General features: G+C 35.8%; 1 protein-coding gene across 2 annotated transcripts; it reads right to left on the bottom strand.

Moving 5' to 3' along the window:
* Window positions 1-940: 940 nt before the first annotated feature.
* Window positions 941-20,642, bottom strand: kitb (KIT proto-oncogene, receptor tyrosine kinase b). 2 transcript variants are annotated; one of them, XM_051120403.1, is made up of 21 exons: window positions 20,535-20,642; window positions 17,412-17,675; window positions 16,693-16,977; window positions 14,611-14,750; window positions 14,355-14,523; window positions 13,903-14,089; window positions 11,931-12,046; window positions 11,700-11,814; window positions 11,292-11,476; window positions 8,920-9,026; window positions 8,673-8,799; window positions 6,389-6,493; window positions 6,127-6,237; window positions 5,881-6,019; window positions 5,719-5,780; window positions 5,525-5,625; window positions 5,208-5,330; window positions 4,531-4,642; window positions 4,326-4,425; window positions 2,348-2,453; window positions 941-2,261 (listed from the first exon to the last, which is right to left on the bottom strand). In XM_051120403.1, exons 1-21 carry the CDS (start codon window positions 20,587-20,589, stop codon window positions 2,103-2,105), a joined length of 2,868 nt encoding a protein of 955 aa, XP_050976360.1. In that variant the 5' UTR covers window positions 20,590-20,642; the 3' UTR covers window positions 941-2,102. The 2 variants fall into 2 exon arrangements, with proteins under 2 accessions (XP_050976360.1, XP_050976352.1); XM_051120395.1 differs by having other exon boundaries at window positions 5,525-5,780.
* Window positions 20,643-21,193: the final 551 nt, after the last annotated feature.

The raw sequence follows: 21,193 nt of genomic DNA, 5'->3' as shown, positions 1-21,193 counted from the left end.
GTCAGGATGTTACAGGCACGCCCTTTTAACGAAAACTCAAGATCTTCGTAATTTAACTTTGCATGGCCTTTAGTGTAGCTGTAGACTAAACAAATGTAATGTTGATGTCATTAAATCTCTATGAGGAGTACATTAGAGCGTGAAACATGCCAATTCCTGTTGCCAGCAGGTGGTGCTATGGCTATAACTGAATATGGGCATGTGTTAAGGACGTGAAGTTTGGGGCTGATCAGACATTGTATGCCTAAATTATAACAACTTCCTTTTTCATGGTGAAACATCGAAGTTTGTCCAGCCGCCATGGACATGCCCTTTAACGAAAACTCAAGATCTTTGCAATTTAATGTCACAAAGGGCATCGATCTGTTTAAATCTCTAGGAAGAGTTTGTTAAAATACAATGCCTAAAAATGGCAAAAACACAACTTGTCACGAAACTTCCTGTTGGGTTTACGACTGCGGGGGAGGTATTGGTGTGTTAAATGTCTCTACTGAATTTATTTCGTTTTTTAGGTGGCGCTATCGAGCCATTTTGTCACACCCACTTCTGAAATCCATATCCCTGCGTAGTTTTGCTTCAACCCTAATCAAACGCACCTGAACAAGCTAATCAAGGTCTGAAGGGTTACTAGAAAGCAACAGGCAGGTGAGTTTTAATTAGGGTTGGAGCTGAACTCTGCAGGGCTGCGGCTCTCCAGGACCGGAGTTCACCACCCCTGCCATATCCAGTGTAGATTTTCACCACTGTTATCGTGTGTGCAAAGTTGCATGAGTTTTCGAGCATGTTTAGGCCCTTAAAAATGCAATGCATATTGGAGAAGAAGAAGAATCTGAGCAATTCCAATATGGTCCTCGCACCATCTGTGCTCGTACCCTAATAAATGGCATAACTCACATTCACATTTTTGTAACTTTAAAAAATACACAATTCACACCATACATCCTTTACATTTTTCATTTATTCTGTAAAAAACAGTTACATCATTCCCTACTGGCCTTTTTTCTTCTGACATAACACTCTAAAAGTTGAAAAAATAGCTGACACTCAGATATTTACAGAGTCAAATCTCATTATCACAGTCAACATTCGAAAACATTTAATTATTTTTGAAACCAACATTCCATCCTTCAAATGTAGATTAGTTAGCTGGATTCATTTTGAAATAACTCTGCATAAACTTTGGAAATAATTAGCTAGTCAATTCACAAGAAGCATATGTTTATCATCTTTTAAGCATGCTTCAAGCTATTCCAGCTAATATAGCCACTTTTAAAGAATGGAAACCAGTCAGTTATTACAAGAAACAATGTACAATCTAAATATGATTATCTCAGTTTTACACAGCAATAACTTTGTGTATATATATATATACATTTTCAACAACTCAATTTTTCAATTCCAAACTCAAAAAGAATGTAAACATCCTATAGTTTTATTGTTAATAAATATGATCGTTATACCAGCAGGTAGAACCTGAAGTTGAGATGGGGATCTCATAGATAGAATAATGCATTATAACACTCACTTGAGAGTAATCACATGCTGGAAACAGTACAAATGCATGAACGAGAGCCTCCATTCGTTGGTATTAAGTGCTTCAGATAGTGACCCATTAAACAGGACTCAGGTATCTTTACCACTGACCTACCTTACTGTTCAGTCAAGACATACTTGCAGTTGTTCACCCAGGCAAAGGACAAAAGAATACACAACACAACATCATCACAGAGTCACTACACAGTGATGTCATCAGTATAGCTGGTCATTTATCTGATGAGGTAACATTAGGTTCTATATCTAAATGCTTGCCTGCCCACGGTAGCTGCTCATGCACTCAAAATACTGTATAGATCGATACCATAAAATGGAGCCCAGCTGCATTTAGAAAAATACATTAACAGTTACATGGCTGGACATGCTGTGTCTTGAGTAATTTGAAATATAATGTAAGACAAGGCTAGTGGAGTTGCATTGAGCCAAACAAAGAGCTGGAGATGCCCTTAAATGCCACAGTTAAACTTAGAGAACTTAAATGGAGGATAAGGCTTTTAGGTCAAACCTATTGAGGTGATTTTGAGGCAAAACAAAGAACAAGATGTCGTTTATATGCTCTGATGTTCCAGAAATACATCATTTGTTGCCTGAAGGAGGGGTTGAGTCGAGGCTGTCGAGCTGCCCACAGAACTCAGCCTTTGTGCCCTCTGCAGGCCTGGAGGAACAAATGCGTCACAGCTGCCACTAGTGCTGAGATTCAAGTAATCCTGCAAGACACGATTGTAAACTTAAAGTAACTGAAGGAACTGGTTCAGTGCAAGCATTCTTTGAGCTAAGCTGAGTCAAAACGTACATGTTTGGTGGTTTCCGACAGCAGGAGTTCAGTCCTTTCCACCAGTTTTTTGAAGGTTGGTCTCTTCAGAGGATCAGCACTCCAACACCATCTCATTACCTCATAACTGAAAACACACAAATGCCTTATCATGCGCATCACATGTGTATACCCTAGAAAAATGTGAGGTCAGCAATTTTTGTTACACTAATCATTTATAATGTTACAAAAAAATCGTATTTTAAATACAGTGCTTTGCGAAAATATTCATACCCCTTCATTTTTTCACATTTTGTTATAATGCAGCCTTATGTTAAACAGCTTTAAATTACTTATTTTTCCTCATCAATCTACACTTCATACACCATAATGACAAAGCACAAAACAGGTTTGTAACAACTTTGCAACTTCATTAAAAATAAACTGAAATGATTACACTGCATAAGTATTCATACCCTTCTCTTGGACACTTGAAATTTAGCTCAGGAGCACTCATATCGCTTGTGTATGTTACTACACTTCAATAGTTAAACTATGGCAAATTCATTTGAATGAGTATGATTTGGAAAGGCACACACCTCTCAATAAAAGGTCTAACAGCTGAAAATGCATATCAGAGCAAAAACCAAGCCCTAAAGTCAAAAGAACTGCCTTTATAGCTCAGAGACAGGTTAGCATCAAGGCACAGATCTGGGGAAGAGTTCATAAAGAATTCTGCTGAATTGAAGGTTCACAGAAGAATGTAGCCTCCTTTATCCATAATTAAAGAAGTTTGGAACAGCTAGGACTCTTCCTAGAGCTGGCCTCCTGGCCAAACGGGGCAATTGATGGAGAAGGGGCTTGTTTATACTGGTGACCAAGAAGCTGATGGTCACTCTAGTTGAGCTCCATGATCATATGTAGAGATAGGAGAAACCTAAAGATGGACAAACATCACTGCAACACTCCACCAATCCAGTCTTTATGGCAGTGTGGCCAAACTCAGTCCTCTCCTCAGTGAAGACACATGAAAACCCACTTGGAATTTGCAACAAAGCACTTAGATTGTGAGAAACTCTCAGTTTGTTAGAAACAAGATTCTCTGGTCTGATGAACCTCAGTCCCAAGCATCATGTATGAAGGAAACTAGGCATTGCTCATCACCTGCACAGAATAGCATACCAACAGTAAAGTGTGGTGGAAGCAGCCTCATGCTGCAGCCTAATGACTCTAAGCACACAACAAGAGTGGCTTATAGACAACTCTGTGAATGTCCTTGAGTGGCCCAGTCAAAATATTTCTGGAAAGAAATGGGGAGAAATCAAATATTTCTGGAGAGACCTGAAAATGTGGGTCTGCCCCATCCAAACTGAGAGAGCTTGAGAGGTGAAGAGGTGAGATGAAGAATGGCAGATAATTGCCAAATGGTTGTAAAGGTGCTTCAACTAAGTACTAAGGTAAGGGTATGAATACTTACGCAATGTACTTATTTCAGTGTTTTATTCTGAATAAATTTGTGCTCTGTCATTATGGTGTATGGAGTGTAGACTGATGTGGAAAAAAAGCAATTTAAAGCAGTTTAACATAAGGCTGCAACATAACACGTGAAAAAAAAATTATGGGGTATGAATACTTTCGCAAGGCACTGTAAATGTCCTTTTGAACTTTCAATTCATGGGAGAAACCTAAAAAAATGTACCACGGTTTCCATAAAATCGTAAGCAGTGCAACAATCAACAAGCAAAAATCTAAACCGTAATCCTGACTTTTTCTTCAAATTCTGATTTTTGTTTTTTATAAATTCTGAGTTTACATATCAATTTTTTTTTCTGATGAAAAAGGTAATTGCGATGTTTTATCTTACAATTCTGACTTTTTTCTTGCAATTGCAAAATTATACTAAGAAAAAAAGGTCAGAATTGCAAGAAATTTCTTATCAACCCCAAACTTTTGAATGGTAGTGTGCATGCAAAAAACACTGAACACTGAGGCTTTTTATAGACAAGTAAAATTCTCTTACACTTCACTTGGGGCAAACTCAGGCTCACTCATTCTGTATCCATCTTGTATCATCTTATAGAATGTGGATCCAACTGGAATACCCGGATATGGTGTGTTACCTGCAGGCACATTTTCACCTCGTAAGACCTTCATAATGAGTCACTTACAGGTACTGAGATGGATTCTGGGTAGGTGTGATACTTAATAGGCCTGATTATACAGACCCAGAGAGAAGATCTCCCACAATAAGATGCCGTAGGACCAGACATCGCTCTCAAAAGTGTACACGCAGGCAAACAGGCTCTCTGGGGACATCCATTTCACCGGTAAGCGTGCCTAGTCAGAAAACACAACATTTATGAAACTAAACAATGCTTTAAAGGGACAGTTCACCCAAAAATGAAAATTCTGTCACCATGTCGTTCCAAACCTTCGTTCATCTTCGGAACATAAATTAAGATGTTTTTGATTAAATCCGAGAGGTTTCTGACCCTGCATAGACTGCAATACAACCACCATGCTCAAGGCCCAGAGAGATAATAAGGACATAGATAAAATAGTCCCTTTGTCTCTTGTTGAAAATTGTTGAATAACAACAAATTACAGTTGAACCACTGATGTCACATGGACTATTTTATTGATGTCCCTAACTTTCTAGGCCTTGAACGTGTCAGTTGCATTTCTGTCTATGCAGGGTCAGGAAGCTCTCGGATTTCATCAAAAATATCTTAATTTGTATTCTGAAGATGAATGAAGGTCTTACGACATGAGGGTGAGTAATTAATGACAGAATTTTAATGGCTTATTTACATGAAATTTAAAAAAGCTGGATATGTTGGATATTTATATAGAACTTGGCAGTAGGTGTGAATGTGGTAAAGAATGTGCAGCACTTCCTTACATTTCCTCTCAGGACATAGTTGGAATCTCTAGTGATGTCACGTGCCAACCCGAAATCACATATCTTCGCTACCCGACCCTGAGTCAGTAAAACATTCCTGGCAGCCAGATCTCTGTGGATACACTAAAAATACATTGCAATACAGATAAAAGCAATTTATTAGTCAAAAAAGCATATTATGAAGAACATATTCACTACTGAGACAAAAAATATGTGTTAAGTCCATATGAGAATCGGGAAAGTAGAATATTACAAGGTCTGCATGTTCACAACTCACTCTGAAACTTGAGAAGTGAATAAACCTAATAAACACTTACATTTTTAGATGTGAGGAAGTCCATGCCTTTAGCCACTTGATAGGAGAAGCTGAGTAAATCCTCAGTATCCAAAGAGAGATCATCTTTATCATCGCACCATTCTGAGAGAGAACACAGATTGAAAAGTGTAAAATAATGAATGTTGGTGGTTAAAGTGGTTGTACTTTGCTTGTATTCTTTTGAGATGCACCTACCTGTCTGGTTCGATCTCTTCTGATACGACCTCATGGGCATGTATCCATTATCAGTTCCCTCTCTGTGTGTGTGCATGCATATAATAGAAGGTGTATTACGTTATGACAACCCAACAATGGACATCTATACATCTGCACCACATTTCTCACACACGTATTTACCTTGAAGGCTGTGTTTGACTGAGCAGATTTTTGTAATATCCATCGCCTGTTTTGGAACTGAAAAACGCATCCCGCTTTCTTCTTAGGAAATTCAAAAGGTCGCCATAGCAACAGTATTCCGTGATCACCAGAGTGGGGCCTGTTGGAAAATGTCACTTTAATAATCTTCAAGGAGTAATTCTCCCAAAAATGGAATTTAATAATAAACTCCTAAGTATCTGTCACCACTATTGATTAATCACGTACCTCCTACTGTACAGGCACCAAGCAAGTTGACAATGTTTATATGATTGCCAATGTAGCTCAGAACTTTTAACTCCGACATTAACGCCTCTTTCTCAGTGGAGTGAGCACTCGCTTTAGGAAAAATCCACATACACACACATATTCATTTGTTAGATTAAACACGGTAACACGATTAAAAATATACTGCAGGTAAACAACATTAAACCCAACTTTTAAGTCATAAACATATATCATGTATCACAGTATATATGTAAGTACTTACGTTTTAGCATTTTTACAGCAACAGTGGTCACTGTGTCAGCTGAGCAAAGTCCATATGCTGTAGCTGCCACCACTTTACCAAACGCTCCAGAGCCGAGGATTTTACCTTCATCATGACAAATAACAAACATTTAGCTTTTATTTACCATTTTTATATTCAAATTCCCACTATTTTAAAGGGGTCATCCAATGCCCATTTTACACAAGATGATATGATACTTTAGGGTCTTAATGAAAAGTCTATAAAAAATCTCAATGGTAGTGTAATGAGCTCTCCAAAAATCATCCCATTCTGAGGGATTGTTCCTTTAAATGCAAATGAGCTCTCCTCGCCCCGCCCCTCTCTTCTCACTGCTGCTCTGAGAGATTGTTTACTTTAGCCACATTTAACGCGTTTAGCCGCGAAACTTGCTAACTAGCACAAGCATCGGAACAGTGGAGGTCTGACTGTTACAGTCGATCTGAGGTAAGGCGCTCATGTCAATCAACTAGCATGGGAGCAGCCTCTGTCGGTGTGACGCCACACTGACAGGCATCTGAGAATGGCTCGATTTGAAAAAGGGGATATTATTTTTACAGATTAATTAAAAACCACTGCATGGATTTTTATCATTATAGGGTAGATTTGTACATACACTGCCAACACACATTAATGTTCAAACAACATGTAAAAATGAAGTTTGCATCCGATGACCCCTTTAACAACCAATCTACTAGGTGATTATTGTAGTTAGGGCAGGGCAATATGGCAAAAAATTTAAATTTTCGATTTTTTTCAGAATGTTAGACCTATTCTCATTTTTGTATGACTTTTAACTAATCAGCTTGGAAACGTAACTATAACATAACTATTAGTAACTTTGTCTTTATTAACTCTCTAGTTAAAGAAAAGTCTATTCCAAGTGCACACATGAAGTTGTCAACATATTGTAAATGTCAGAAAAGATGCAGAAAAGATGCATGCTAACTACTATCACGTCTTGTACAAACTCATCTTATACATATTATATGTTAAGGAATAATATGAGGAAAATACTTTTAAAAAATCTCAAAATTCAAGGTAATTCAAATTCAAAATGACTGAAGATATAACACCAGTAGACTGTTATTAACTATAAATGTTCTGTAAAAACTGCATTTATTTGACCACAAATACAATAAAACAGTAATATTGTGAAATATTATTACAGTTTACAATAACTGCTTTCTATTTTAATATGTTTAAAAATGCTGTTTATTTTTGTGATGGCAAAACTGAATTTTCAGCAATATGCTGATTTGCTGCTCAAGAAATATGTATTATCTATTATTATCAGTGCTGAAAATTGTTCTGCTGTTTCATATTTTTGAGGAAACAAGAAAACTAGTACAGGATTCTTTGATGAATAGAAAGTTCAAAAAAAGAATTATTTCAAATAGAAATCCTTTGTATCATTCTAAATCTCTTTACTATCAGTTCTGATCAATTGAATATATCTTTGCTGAATAAAAGTATTAATTTCTTTAAAACAAAAAAATCTTCCTGACCCCAAATGTTTGAACGGTAGTGTATGTATGCATTAAATGTAGGAAAAAGGCTGTGGAATTATGAAACAAACAATTTTGCAGCTATTAGTCAGATTACATAATAGCCTTTCACACATTAATACCACTAAATTGCCTTAAAACTACCAAAATGACTTTGTATATACAAAATGTATATACAAAAACGTGGGAAAAAAACATTCCATCTTTTTACCAGTAAAGCACCATTCACACATTAGTTTCAAAATACCAGTAAATTCTGTGGCATTTTTTAACCAGAAATGGCCTCTAAACTGCTGCACCTCCCGGTGTTGTGTTTGTAAACATGGAGGAGTAAAGGCGGTCAGAGTTTATGCTAATGTTTTCATTTTTGTGTCAAATGTTCACATTTTTGTAGCGGCTTCTGGCCCAGAGATGTCATAATAGACAAATTTAGACATTTCTTTGACTTCTGTAAACAGCAGAGTAAATGCATCATCTGTGTCAGAATGTTATGATTGGCCCAGAGTAGACGTCTTACAACAGCGTGTTCTGAACCCGTACATGTTCATATCGGTAATCTCATTCTGCATTCACACAGAGCACATTACCAGTAATTTACTGGTAATGTTACAACTTCTCATACCGGTAAATTGCCAGAACGAATTTACTGGTATTTTCGAAAACGTCCTGTTCGCTCATAATCTCTTAACAGCAATTTACCAGTAAAGACTATATATGTGAAGGGAATGAGGTTTAGATTTTTGTGCATATGCCTTTACCAAAACGCAGTCTCTCCCGTGGAAACTCCCATTTGGGGTCATAAGGCAGCTGCGTTGGGTCTATGTAGGTGTAATTGTTGCCATCAAAACTGTCGATCACCTTCCAATGGATCTCATATTTGGGTTTCTATGGCAGAAAATACACGTGAAAGAAATTAAGCCAGAATTTATTGCTAACAATTATTATTATTATTGCTAACAAGTATTCTACTTCATAGTGTGCAGTGTGAGTGCTGAGACTTAGTACCTGCATGTATTTGTAGAGCAGAACCACCACAAAGAAGCTGAGCAGAACACTAGTAGACACGACACCAGACAAAAGCGGTGTGAAGAGTTTATGAGGCACTGTTCTCTCTAGGGAGAGAAAGACATACCCACACACCAATCAATATACACACACTCAAAAATATATAAACACCACATCTGTTTAAAACAGAGCGTAATACTTCGTAATTCACTGTGCCATATTAATAAGGCTAGAGTTGTATCTGAGTGTTTTAAATCTGTTGTTCAGAGGATTTTAGGAGCTTAGCATCAGTATCAAAACCGAATGTGCACACGCTGCACAAAATAATAATCCCTCGTATCAGTCAACAAGCTCTGTGTGTGTCTGAGAACATTCAGGGATTATCTGTTCTGTGTGTGTGTTTGGGTGAGAACAGGTTTGTGTTTATCTACTCCTCTCAATAACTGGTAAGACATGAACGGCCCACCTTAAAGGAGAAGTCCACTTCCAGAACAGAAATTTACAGATAATGTACTCACCCTGTTGTCATTCAAGATGTTCATGTCCTTCTTTCTTCAGTAGTAAAGAAATTATGTTTTTTGAGGAAAACATTTCAGGACATTTCAACATCGCTGTTTTTTGTAAAGAGCACTTGATCTTCTTCGCATGTTCGCTTTGTAAACACTGGATCAGTACTTCTGCAGTGATTCTAGGATGATTTGGAGGAGACAATGAGATAGGAGTTTTTCAATATACCCTAACTGTCATAAACAGGAATACACATAGTTCATGCAGAGCTAGACCAAGACGAGGGTTTGCGGTTAAAAAGTATATACACTGTTATTTTGCAGACACCACAGAAGTCCACTATATGGAGAGAAATCCTCACATTCCTCAAAAAACATAATTTCTTTACGACTGAAGAAAGAAAGACATGAACCTCTTGGATGACAAGGGAGTGAGTACATTATCTGTAAATTTTTGCTCTGGAAGTGGACTATTCCTTTAAAAGAAAAAGAAAAAACATTAGCTAATAATTGGCTTTGAGCTATTTAGCTAAACTAAGTTTAAAGGATAAGTTCACTTCCAAAACAAAAATTTACAGATAATTTACTCCCTTATCATCCAAGATGTTCATGTCTTTCTTCTTTCTTTCTTTCAATTATGTTTTTTGAGGAAAACATTTCAGGGTTCTTCTCCATGTAGTGGACCACATTTAAACTGCATTTTGGAAGTTCAAACTCGGGGCACCGTATCAGTCCATTGTATGGAGAAAAAAATGTTTTCCTCAAAAAACATAATTTCTTGATGACTGAAGAAAGAAAGACATGAACCTCTTGGATGTCAAGGGAGTGAGTACATTATCTGTAAATTTTTGTTCTGGAAGTGGACTTCTCCTTTAAGCTACTTTAGCTAAATGAATTTAAATATGACAAAACTGATTGATTCATAAATTATGCAAATTAAGATTCATTTTAAATGTTGACTAATTTATTTTGTACTGTTTTTAAAATAAATCTCTTGTGTTCAGCCTGAATTGATCTGCCTAATTACAGTAAAACAGTAACAATGTGCACCCATTATTACAACAGCCATTACTTTAGTCTTCACTGTCACATGATCCTTCAGAATTCATTGCTCAAGAAACATTTTTGTTGTTATTATTAATAATGAAAACAGTTGTGTCAGTTGTGTTGTTTTTATATTCAAAAAAACATATGATATAAAAACTGTCTTTACTGTCATTTTTGATCAGTTTAATGTAATCGTTGCTGAATAAATCTTAATTTGAGGTCAATATAGTGTGTGACAAAACTACATTTCCCATAATTCTCTCTGTTACAATAAAACGCCAAGATAAAGCGTCTCTAACAGTCCTAATGCACATTCTTTGCTTTTCATTTTGTTGCATTAGTGTGAAAAAAGCTTCCTGACTTATCACTAAGTGAAAAAAAGAAAAGTAAACATGAAATTGCATCCATTTTGTCCAACTAAAATCACTTGAAAAAACATCAAATAGTAATTATGACTTCTGGACTTGTAAACAGCAGCTTCCCAAAGGAGCTGAAAGCAGCATTAGGGTTTGGGTAAAGTTTGTAGAAATCTTCTACTTTCTGGGCTTACTATGCTACAACATGGCTGTAACTCTTTACCATTCTATTTGTTTGTTTTTACTTTATATTTATAAAAAATTGGTTCCCGCTAAAAGGTTCAGATCACAGTGATGCTCTTGGCCTACAATGCTGTACAACTGTATTGTATTATACAACACGTATTATGTTTCTGGACCCTGATAATTGGTGTTTAGTGATGTATTTGTGAATAGAAATCTAGGGTGTAATGTCCTCATTTAGCTTGCAAGGCAAACATAAGTGTGTTTAAGGGAGTCTCACCACTGATGGAAAATAGGGTGTAGGCCTGCTCGCCTTGGGTTGTTGCCACACACTCAAGAGTGTGAAATTTTCCTTTGCTGACATTAAGTCGACTTTCCACCTCGCTTCGTCCAAATTCTGCCCCTGACACTGTTACCACAGCAAACTCTTCATCTGCCTGTGTTGCATTCAACAGGTGGGAGCACCTGTCGGAGGTTATAAATGCTTTTTAGAGCCAAAATAATATGACCAACAACTATTATGTTCTTAGAACATTTTTTACAACATTTTATCATCTAATAAACACTATCAGAAGTCATGGGATCATGATTATGTAATAGTTTGTTTACTCTGGTACTTTAGTTTAGAGTTGTGCGCTATTGTACGGTTGTTGAGCGTGAGTGGCTTATATTAGCCTGTGAGTCATACCGTGTATGTGGCGGCTCGCAGTAATACCAAGATATTTTTGGGACAGGATATCCTGAAGCGACACACCGCACCTGTCCATCAACTGGCCCCTCCTGGGAAACGATCACTGGCTTACCTAAATGATATATATATATACTGTATTTAGTTAAAGACTATATGTAGGAGTCAGAATGTATGAAAATAAAGAATATTTAAGGTAAGTTAAGTCCCATCAATATTATATGAACTCACATATAACATGGACAGTGAATGACTGATTGGCAGATGCATATATGTGATTGGCTGAGAAAGTGTAGATCCCACCCTCTGATCCATGAACTCGAACCAGCCTTAGTTCACTGACGTACCTGCAGCATTCAGAGAAACAATATTCAAAGTCAGTGTTAGAAAACACACCTCATGAACATATGTAGTTGACAAGTGAACATGAACTTTTTTTAACATGTGGTTTTATGTTTAATACATAGCAAAAGAAAGTGTATAGGGTAATACTTTATTTTAAGGTGATGTAATTGCTATGTACTTACTATGTAATAACATGTAATAACAGTAAATTATGTAGTAACTAGTAACTAACCCTTAGATTGATCCTATAGTAAGTACGTCACAGTAACCCTTTGGTAAGTGCAATTAATATTACTCAGCACTTATTTGTGTAATTTAAATGTAATTTAAATAGATTTTAAAAATGTAACCCTTTATAAATGTATATGGAAAAAATAGTTGTTAATATTTCTGTTAATGTATATATATATATATACATATAAAGATTAACCCCTGGTTTCACAGACAAGCCTAGTCCTAGACTAAAATGTAAGTCTGAGCTCTTTTAGCTGAAAGAAACTTGCACTGATCTTAAAATATATCCGTTCCTTTGTTTTATCTCAAGATGCACATGCACACCAGTAATGTCTTTTCTAAGGCATGTTTATAAAAATTACTTAATGTCCTAATTGAACTATGGCCTAATCCTGGCTTAGTCTAAGCCCTGTTTGTGAAACCAGGCCTATAAGTTATAAAGGTCTTATTTACTTTTTGTTGCAACATTTCCAAAGATCTTAAAGAGTTTACCTGTTTAATCCTGTTTTCTATTTGAATATAATTTAAAATGTAATTTATTTTTAGAATTTTTTTCTTTAATGAATAGAAAGTTCAGAAGATCATCATTTATCTGAAATAGAAATCTTTTGTAACATTATAAATGTCTTTAGCATCACTTTTGATCAATTTAGAGCATCCTGGCTAAATAAAACTATTAATTTCTATAATTTATTCCCAGTATAAAAAAAATATACTGACTGGCTTTTTATTTCAGATAAGTGCAGATTTTTGGATCTTTCTATTCATCAAAGAATCCTGAAAAAAATGTACTCAACTATTTAAAATACTGATAGAAATAGTAATACAAATATTACTTGAACAGCAAATCAGCATTTTAGAATGATATTACATATTTACATATTAAAATATATTCAAATAGAAAGCAGTTATTTTAAGTAGTAAAAATATTTCACAATATTACTGCTTTTAGTGTATTTTGAATTAAATAAATGCAGAAGAGGTGAGCAGAAAAGACTTCTTTTAAAAAAAAAACATTAAAAACATTATTGTTCAAAAACTTTTGACTGGTAGTGTAGTTCATAATGAGAACTGTCAAATAGCAGGACCATTTCTACATTTTACTCAATTTTAATTACTCGAAACTGCTAAAAAAATAATAATATTAAACCACAATATAACTATACTAAATATAGTAACATGTAAATTTATGACCAATTATATATGAAAGTAGACCCCAATTAATATTTTTTTAAGTTTAATTAAATTAAATTAAATTAATTGACTGCCAAATAGCAGGACAACTTCTACATTTTACTTGAAACTGCTAAAAATATTAATAATAATAAATCACAACATGATTATATTGACCAGCTACATGTATGGACAAAATCTTTGCTGTCTAGTCAATTTATCCAAATATAAAAGAAAACAAAAATAGTGTTGTTTTCTGTGAAGAAACATAAATATACACATCATGTCCGCTGCTCAAATAAAATCCTGGTTTTGGATTTTAATTTACAAGCTTTAAAGAAACAGTAACATCTGAGGTTCAGCAATGAAATGGCAAAGTTTTGTGTATAAAAACAGTGGTGGAGTTACCACAGAATTGACTGTTTGTGTGTATATGTGCAAGTGTGTTTACCTGTACTGCTGGTTGTGCAGTGTAATGACATGTTCGGATGTGTTTTTGAGCTGTTGGTTGTTATAGATCCAGTAGACGTCGGTGGGTGTGGGGTATGAATTCATCTCCACGCTGAGGGTCAGACTTTCTCCCTCTCTCACCTCCACCACACTGTCCTCTCTCTCCGTGAGGTTAATGAAACCATACTCTGCCAAACATACATTTATCAATGTAAGGTTAAAGCAAAATCCATGCATAATCCATGCATCTAAGGCAGGACTTGCATTTCAACAATCACCATATTTAGGGCCAGATTTACTAACAGAAGACAAACCGTCTTTTGGCATTAAAACAGTATTGTCAGGATTTACTGAAGTGAAGAATTAGTGCTGAAAAGGCGTGGACACAGTTATTTTTGCGCCTGACCTTACTGAATATGCCTGTTTGATACATCTTCATTTAAAATGTCTTACCGTAAACCTCCAGATTGACAGTTGCCATGGAGACACCTTTCTCATTCCTCGCAATACAGCGATAGACTCCTGCGTCATCCATCTTCACAGATGCGATGTGAAGTCCTATTGAGTGCTGATATTCTCGGGAACCAGGCAGGATGTTTGATTTATGGCTTTGGTTTGCTATCTAAATCATGATTGACAATAACAGTCCAGGTTAGGTACTGTGCTTACAGAAAGTAATCTAAGATTATAACAGGTTTGTGGATCTAACCGCTTCAGAAGGCATACTCCAGCTCAGTCGGATATCATGGTTGATGTTGATGGTGCTACAGTTGAGCAAAAACTCCTCACCCTGGATCAGAATCATATCTTCGATTCTGGATAGGCTGATTGCTGGCACTCTCTCCGGGACTGCATTACAAACAGCATATAGGCACATTAAAGCATACAGGCAAACAATTATTCATTGATATTGTGTATACATGTATGTAAGCCATATGATAATGATATACTATATCTTTTAAAGGACTAGTTCACCCAAAAAAGAATCCTCTGTCGGTATTTACTCACCCTCATGTCATTCCAAAGCTGTAAGACCTTCATTCATCTTCAGAACACAAAATGAGATATTTTTGATGAAATCCAAGAACTTTCTGAGCCTTAATAGAAAACTACGTTCAAGGCTCAGAAATGTAGTAAGGACATTGTTAAAATAGTCCATATCACATCAGTGGTTCAACCGTGATAATATGTAGCTACGAGAATACATTTTGTTCACAAAGAAACAAAAATAATGACTTTATTCAACTATTCGTCTCTTCCGTGTCAGTCTTGCATAGTGGTACTCTCATGATTGACATGGAAGAGAAGAAATTGTTAAATAAAGTTGTTGTTTTTGTTTTCTTCGCACATAAAAGGTATTCCCATAGCTTCATAAAATTAAGGTTGAACCACTGATGTCCCATGGACTATTTTAACAATGTCCTTTTTCACGTTTTGAATTTTAGTCAGTGTTCGGTGTGTATGTTTGGGCATAAAAAAAAAGATCTACAAAGTAAGAAATCTCAAAGCCCACTCCAAAGGGACATATTTCGTTTTTTAAAAAATCCCTTTTCAAAAACTACAACGAACAGCACTTTTGGACTACAACGTTGTTTTCTGGGTGCTGTGATGTCACAACGCAGCCCATTAGAATATCATTAAAATAAATCCCACCTACAAAAATTGAAATGGTTGTTAGGGACAAGGTGGGGGATTAGTCTAACTTTGTGAAGAGCCGCTTCTGGGATGTTTCAACAAGCTGTAATGCAGCTGGTGTAAACACAAGTTTTGACCAGAGTGGCCGCAATCAGCTCCGGTGACCGTATCGGAGCCGTAATGTGTGATAAGAGATTTATTCATCATACAGTGTAGATAGCTTCATTTATAACACGAGTGTTTTTTAAAATGCATAAACTTGCACTAGACTAGGCTACACTATTCGGTGATGATGTTCTTTGATAATGTTGATGTTCTTTGCTTGTTTTCTGTAGCTGCTTTTTGAATTACTAAGGAATGTAAGCATTAGCTCTAATTATAATGTAATTTAAAATGTTTTTATTCAATTGTTGTCATGTTAAATACAAATTAAGTCATATTAAAAACATTAGGCTGTTTTTAGCCTCATGCTGGAGCTGTTTTCGGGCAATGAAACTAAGTATGGAAATAATTATATAAATTAGCACGCACGATAATATCATGTATGGATGATCTCGCAGATTGACGATAGGATCGACAGGACCCAACACTACTGTAGCATCAACTATACCTTAATATATCCTTAACTATAACAGAGCAGACAGAACTTGCTGCTTAGGCAAGGGGTGTAGCAGTACTGAAACACCGTCTAAGCTGTTCACCAATCACAACACACTGGCACAGCTAACCAATCACAACACATTTAGTTTATCGGAAGGCGGGCCCATATCAAACCCGGAACTAATCGAGCCATTTATGCCAGGCTGGGGAGAAAGGTATTGCAATAATGTAAATTCTGTGTAAATAATGCATTTTTTGAACCACGAAGCATGAGAGCATGTTCTAGTACAGCCCCAAAACAAAATCAAGACTTTGCAGAAGAGCATAATTGGACCCCTTTAACTTTTCTACTTTTCTAGGCCCTGAATGTAGTAGTTGTGTTACTGTCAGGTTCAGAAAGCTCTTGGATTTCATCAAAAAATATCTCAATTTGTATTTCCGAAGATGAACAAAGGCCCTACAGATTTTGAACAACATGCGGGTGAGTAATTATTGACAGAATTATAATTTTTGGGTGAACTGTCCCTTTAAGAGCTGTTCTGACACACATACACACCTGGCCGCACACTCAAGCTATACGGGTTTGATTTCACAGGTTTTTCATCCATCTCTCCTGCACAAATGTAGCAGCCCTCAAAAGCTCTGGAGACATTTTTGATGGTTATCCCTCTCTGAGGGTGTACACTGTAGGTGAGGCCAGCAGGTAGACCAGAACCAGTACAGGTCAGAAGGGACAGGTTTTTGACAGCTGGATCTGTTACTAAACAAGGAAGAGTGCCGTCCTCTCCTTCCCTCACCAAAAGGCCGTCCATCATGGAGCGCACAAAAGCGTTCTCCAAATCTGCCAGAAAAGAGACATTTTAGACATAAAACATGGAGAGAGATGAGAAAGGGGAACAAAAGACATGCTAATCAAAGGAGAACGAGGAAGGAAAAAACAAGTGTGATTGCAAGACAAGGGGTGACACATTAAACGCTGGAAGGATCTGTGTATGAGGAAAGGGTGTGTGCAAAAGGTTTATAAAACAATTTGACTGTTCAAATACCTATATCATTCAATGACAGCTAACAATAATACAAATAAAAGAAATTAAACCAGATCCACATTAAGGTGTGGTTAAGTACATAGCTTAAGGACATGCATTTGTTCTTTAACAAAAAACCTATTCAAGTTTTAATATTCCTACAGGAGTGAAGTGTGGGAACTGAGATCGAAGGACAAACAAACCCTCTCAAATCAAAGAGAATTGTGTAAACATGCACATTCAAACCCACCTTTCACATAGATGTAGATGGAGCTCTTCTCTTCTGTTTTTGTGTTTTCACAGATGTAACGGCCCATATGTTGTACCTGTGTGGAGGTGAGGAGGATGATACTGGCTCCAGCTTCCTCTTGCCCTCCTTCAATTTTCCGACCTTTTTCTCGCATCCATCGCACCTTGCTCGCCTCTGCATCATCATAGCAACTGAGCTCTAGTTGTCCACCTTTTGGTATCACCAGATGAGTGGCATTGGGAGTGATAACAGGTTTAAACCATCCTTGAATACAAGCACACACAAATCAGTTCTATCAACATCCGGCAATCAGTTAATACATTATTTTGAGAGACAACAACTCTTGGAAGGTAAGAAGGTCTTTATGATAAACATGATTATTGTGATAACTCTTTAAAAGCTTATAAGCCACAGCTGATCTTATCAAAGCAATACTCTGCTGTGAACATTTTAATTATGACAAGCAGAATGAAAAACTCTTGGATCCCATATTATGTAAACAAATCAGATAATAAATAAATAAATAATATATTTAGCATGAAGTAAATGGATTATAATTTAATGTAAATTAAGCACATTAACATTAGCTACTGTTAAAATACTGTAATTCACTGTTTTTTCCTATTAATTCCCACTACCATTCAAAACATTTTTTAATGTTTTTGAGAGTCTTTCATGCTCACCTAGGCTGCACAGAGTAATACTGTGAAATATTATTACAATTTAAAATAACTGTTTTCTATTTTAATATATTTTAAAGTTTTATTTATTCCTGGGATAATAAGGCTGAATTTTTAACAACCATTGATCCTGTCATGATCCTTCAGAAATCACTGTAATATGCTGCTTGTGCAAAAAAAAAAAAAAAACATTTTTTAATACTGAAAATATTTGTGCTGCATAATAATTTGGGATCAGTAAGATTTTTAATGGTGTCTCTTATGCTTATTAAGGCTGTATTTATTTGATAAATAAAAAACAACAACAACAAAAAAAACAGTAACACTGTAAAATATTATTCCTAATAATATTTCTAATATTTGTTTCCTATTTTAATATACTTCAAACTATAATTTATGTCTGTGACGCAGCGCTGAATTTTCATCAGCTGTACTCCAGTCTTAAGCGTCACATGATCCTTGAGAAATAGTTTTAATATGCTGATTTATTATCTTCTTGCTCAAAAAAGCATTAGTTTCTTTAACAAAAAGAAAAAAAAAAATTACTGACGTCAAACGTTTGAATAGTAGTTTATATTGTAACACAAACTTTCTGTTTTGAATAAACACTGTTCTTTTTATTTATCAAAGAATCCTGAAAAAAAGTATCACAGGTTAAAAAAATATTTAGTAGCACAACTGTTTCCAACACTGATCAGCATATTAGAGTGATTTCTGAAGGATCGTGTGCCACTGAAGACTGGAACAATGATGCTGAAATTTAACTTTGTTTCACAAGAATAAATAATAGTTTAAAATATTAAAATAAAAATGTTATTTTAAATTGCAATAATATTTCACAAAATTAAAAAACCCGTATTTTTGATCAAAGAAATGCAGCCTTGATGAGCATAAGAAACTTTAAAAACATTTAAAAATCTTACTGATCCCAAATTTTTGAAAGGCAGTGTAGCCTAAAGGTCTTGAAATTAGTCTTTTTATGCAAGCAATAATTAAATAACTACAAAATTAGTAATTCTATATATTTAATTATGATGTGATGAATATGACCTTCACAGGTTTCGTAATATTCATCCAGACATTGTTTCCTTTTTTATTATGCGTTCATATTTTAAACAAGTAGCGCTACCTTCTTCCATTAACCGCACTATGACTAATCTGTTACTTCACTGTGATGATGCATCAAACGTAACGAAGCAAGCGAATCAAGTGAAGTAAGTGTTTGTACGGGGTGCATTAGTGACCAAGGCAGGCAATTTTTCAGCACAGCCGAAGACTGGATCCCATTTGCCTAACAGTCCGGAGCTTTCCCGCTAGATTAGAACGTTCAATCATTCCCGCCACTGTTACACATACACGCACATCTTCTACAGGAGAGACTCTGACAACAGCAGCAGACTAAACAGCGTAGAATTTATCAAAGTGACACTCATAACACTCATGGTATTTAAGGTAATTATAATTGTTTCAGGGATGTGTTTTAAGTAATACTTTAAAAACACATTTCCTTGACTGTGATTACAAAGTGTCCTAATTTCCGTTATTGTTGACAGTGTGAGGGGTTTTGGGGTTGTTATGCTCCAGCCTGAGAACAATTAGGCTCCTAAAGTAGGGGTTTGATTTGAAATTCCATCAATTCGAAATATTCTAAATTATCACACATGGCGATAATGGGGTGATAAGCAATGTAAAAACTTCTATAAAGAATGTATGTATTATTTTAAATTAAAATGATTTAATATTAGGTTGACAGCATAATTAAACTAGTAAACTTGTAACAGCACAAATACTCTTACAGACGTTAAAACAACTCGCGTTCTCATCTATAAAATGTTAGACTTGAACCTTTTTCTTCTCGGACGGCATCTGTTGCTTGCAGATGCTGTACAGTCAGATCATCTCGAGCAGGTAACAACAAACCGACCGTTAGTTAAGAACAGTCTGTGACACGACCTTTAACTGTCACTAATGTATTTCGATAGTTATTGTGGTCATTATGTTGGCAGTAGTTTTATTAGGTATCCGACAACTCGATCTGAGCTGGATTTATTTGAAGCGACTCTAATTACACGCTAATTAATTATTGACATTGTGCACAACACATGAGATTCGCGCGGTGTGTGAGTTTACTACCCCTAATAACGCAAATTAATCAATAGCTATAGCTCAGTAAATGTTCACTTAGCCATTATAAATCAGTTATTTAATTGACACCGCAAAGCTGTAAATATGGAATAGACAACACTATAGATAGTACAGATGGACAGAAACCTAACTCTTAACGGTCATCATCTGCATCTGTCGTTAAAACAATTGGATAATTCTCTGGATATTAGCCTAATCATCCGCTCATAATTAACAGTACACATATGGATTGCGTAGCCAGCATAATTGGGAAAAAATACAACATATTTGAAAAAAATAAATAAAAAATAGAACTTACCTCCAGGTACGGCGAATAAAAGTAGAACTGTGCGTAAAAACCAAACGTGACCCATTCCGTCTTCGTGTGTCCGAACATTAGTAAGACTGATCCACGACTGACTGTGTCTTGGACTCTCTCTCTCTTTCTCTCTCTTTCTCTCTCTCCCCCCACTCTCTGTTCGCTCTCTATGGCAAGCCCGATTAACATTAATGCCTTCAATCTATAGTATCTGTTTTTGTTACTAATATCTATTTATTTTTAGTTACTCCTAAGTAAGCGTTTTTTCAGTTTCACAAAAACTTGTTAGCTATTAATTTTTGTATTTTTACTAATAACTATTCACTGTTGTCAAGAGGGACAAGCAGGAACTTCCATTAGGTATTAGTTTCAGTTTACTAGTATTTATTATCCACACATCATTCCTAATAGTACTTCTTGTAACGTTTTCACACTGCATGGTATGATTTGGCTTGGCATGGCTTGGCTCACTTTACTTTGACTCAGTTTGCTTTTCCACTGCAGTTTAGTACCGCTGATAGACTGATTATTATAGTTGTAGTACTATCTCGTCTACTGACCATGATGTAGCCCAGGGGTTCTCAGCTCACCTGCACATTTTAATCAAGGTCTTTAGGATCGCTAGAAAATTACCAGTAAATGAGTCTGATCAAGCCCCA

Source organism: Labeo rohita, chromosome 1 (genome assembly GCF_022985175.1).
Source record: "Labeo rohita strain BAU-BD-2019 chromosome 1, IGBB_LRoh.1.0, whole genome shotgun sequence".
Taxonomy (NCBI): Eukaryota; Metazoa; Chordata; class Actinopteri; order Cypriniformes; family Cyprinidae; genus Labeo; species Labeo rohita.
The sequence above is the reverse complement of the archived record's forward strand: the minus strand, read 5'-3'. Positions and strand labels throughout refer to the sequence as shown.

Bases quoted from the DNA above. Each gene is read 5' to 3' on its own strand.
- kitb (XM_051120395.1), bottom strand. From the start codon at position 20,589: ATGGGTCACGTTTGGTTTTTACGCACAGTTCTACTTTTATTCGCCGTA. The intron at 14,751-16,692 runs GTGTGTATGTGT...TTTGTAATGCAG, and splicing joins TAGCTTGAGTGTGCGGCCAG to TCCCGGAGAGAGTGCCAGCA. The intron at 2,454-4,325 runs GTAAGAGAATTT...GTGTGTTTTCAG, and splicing joins GAGTTTGCCCCAAGTGAAGT to TTATGAGGTAATGAGATGGT.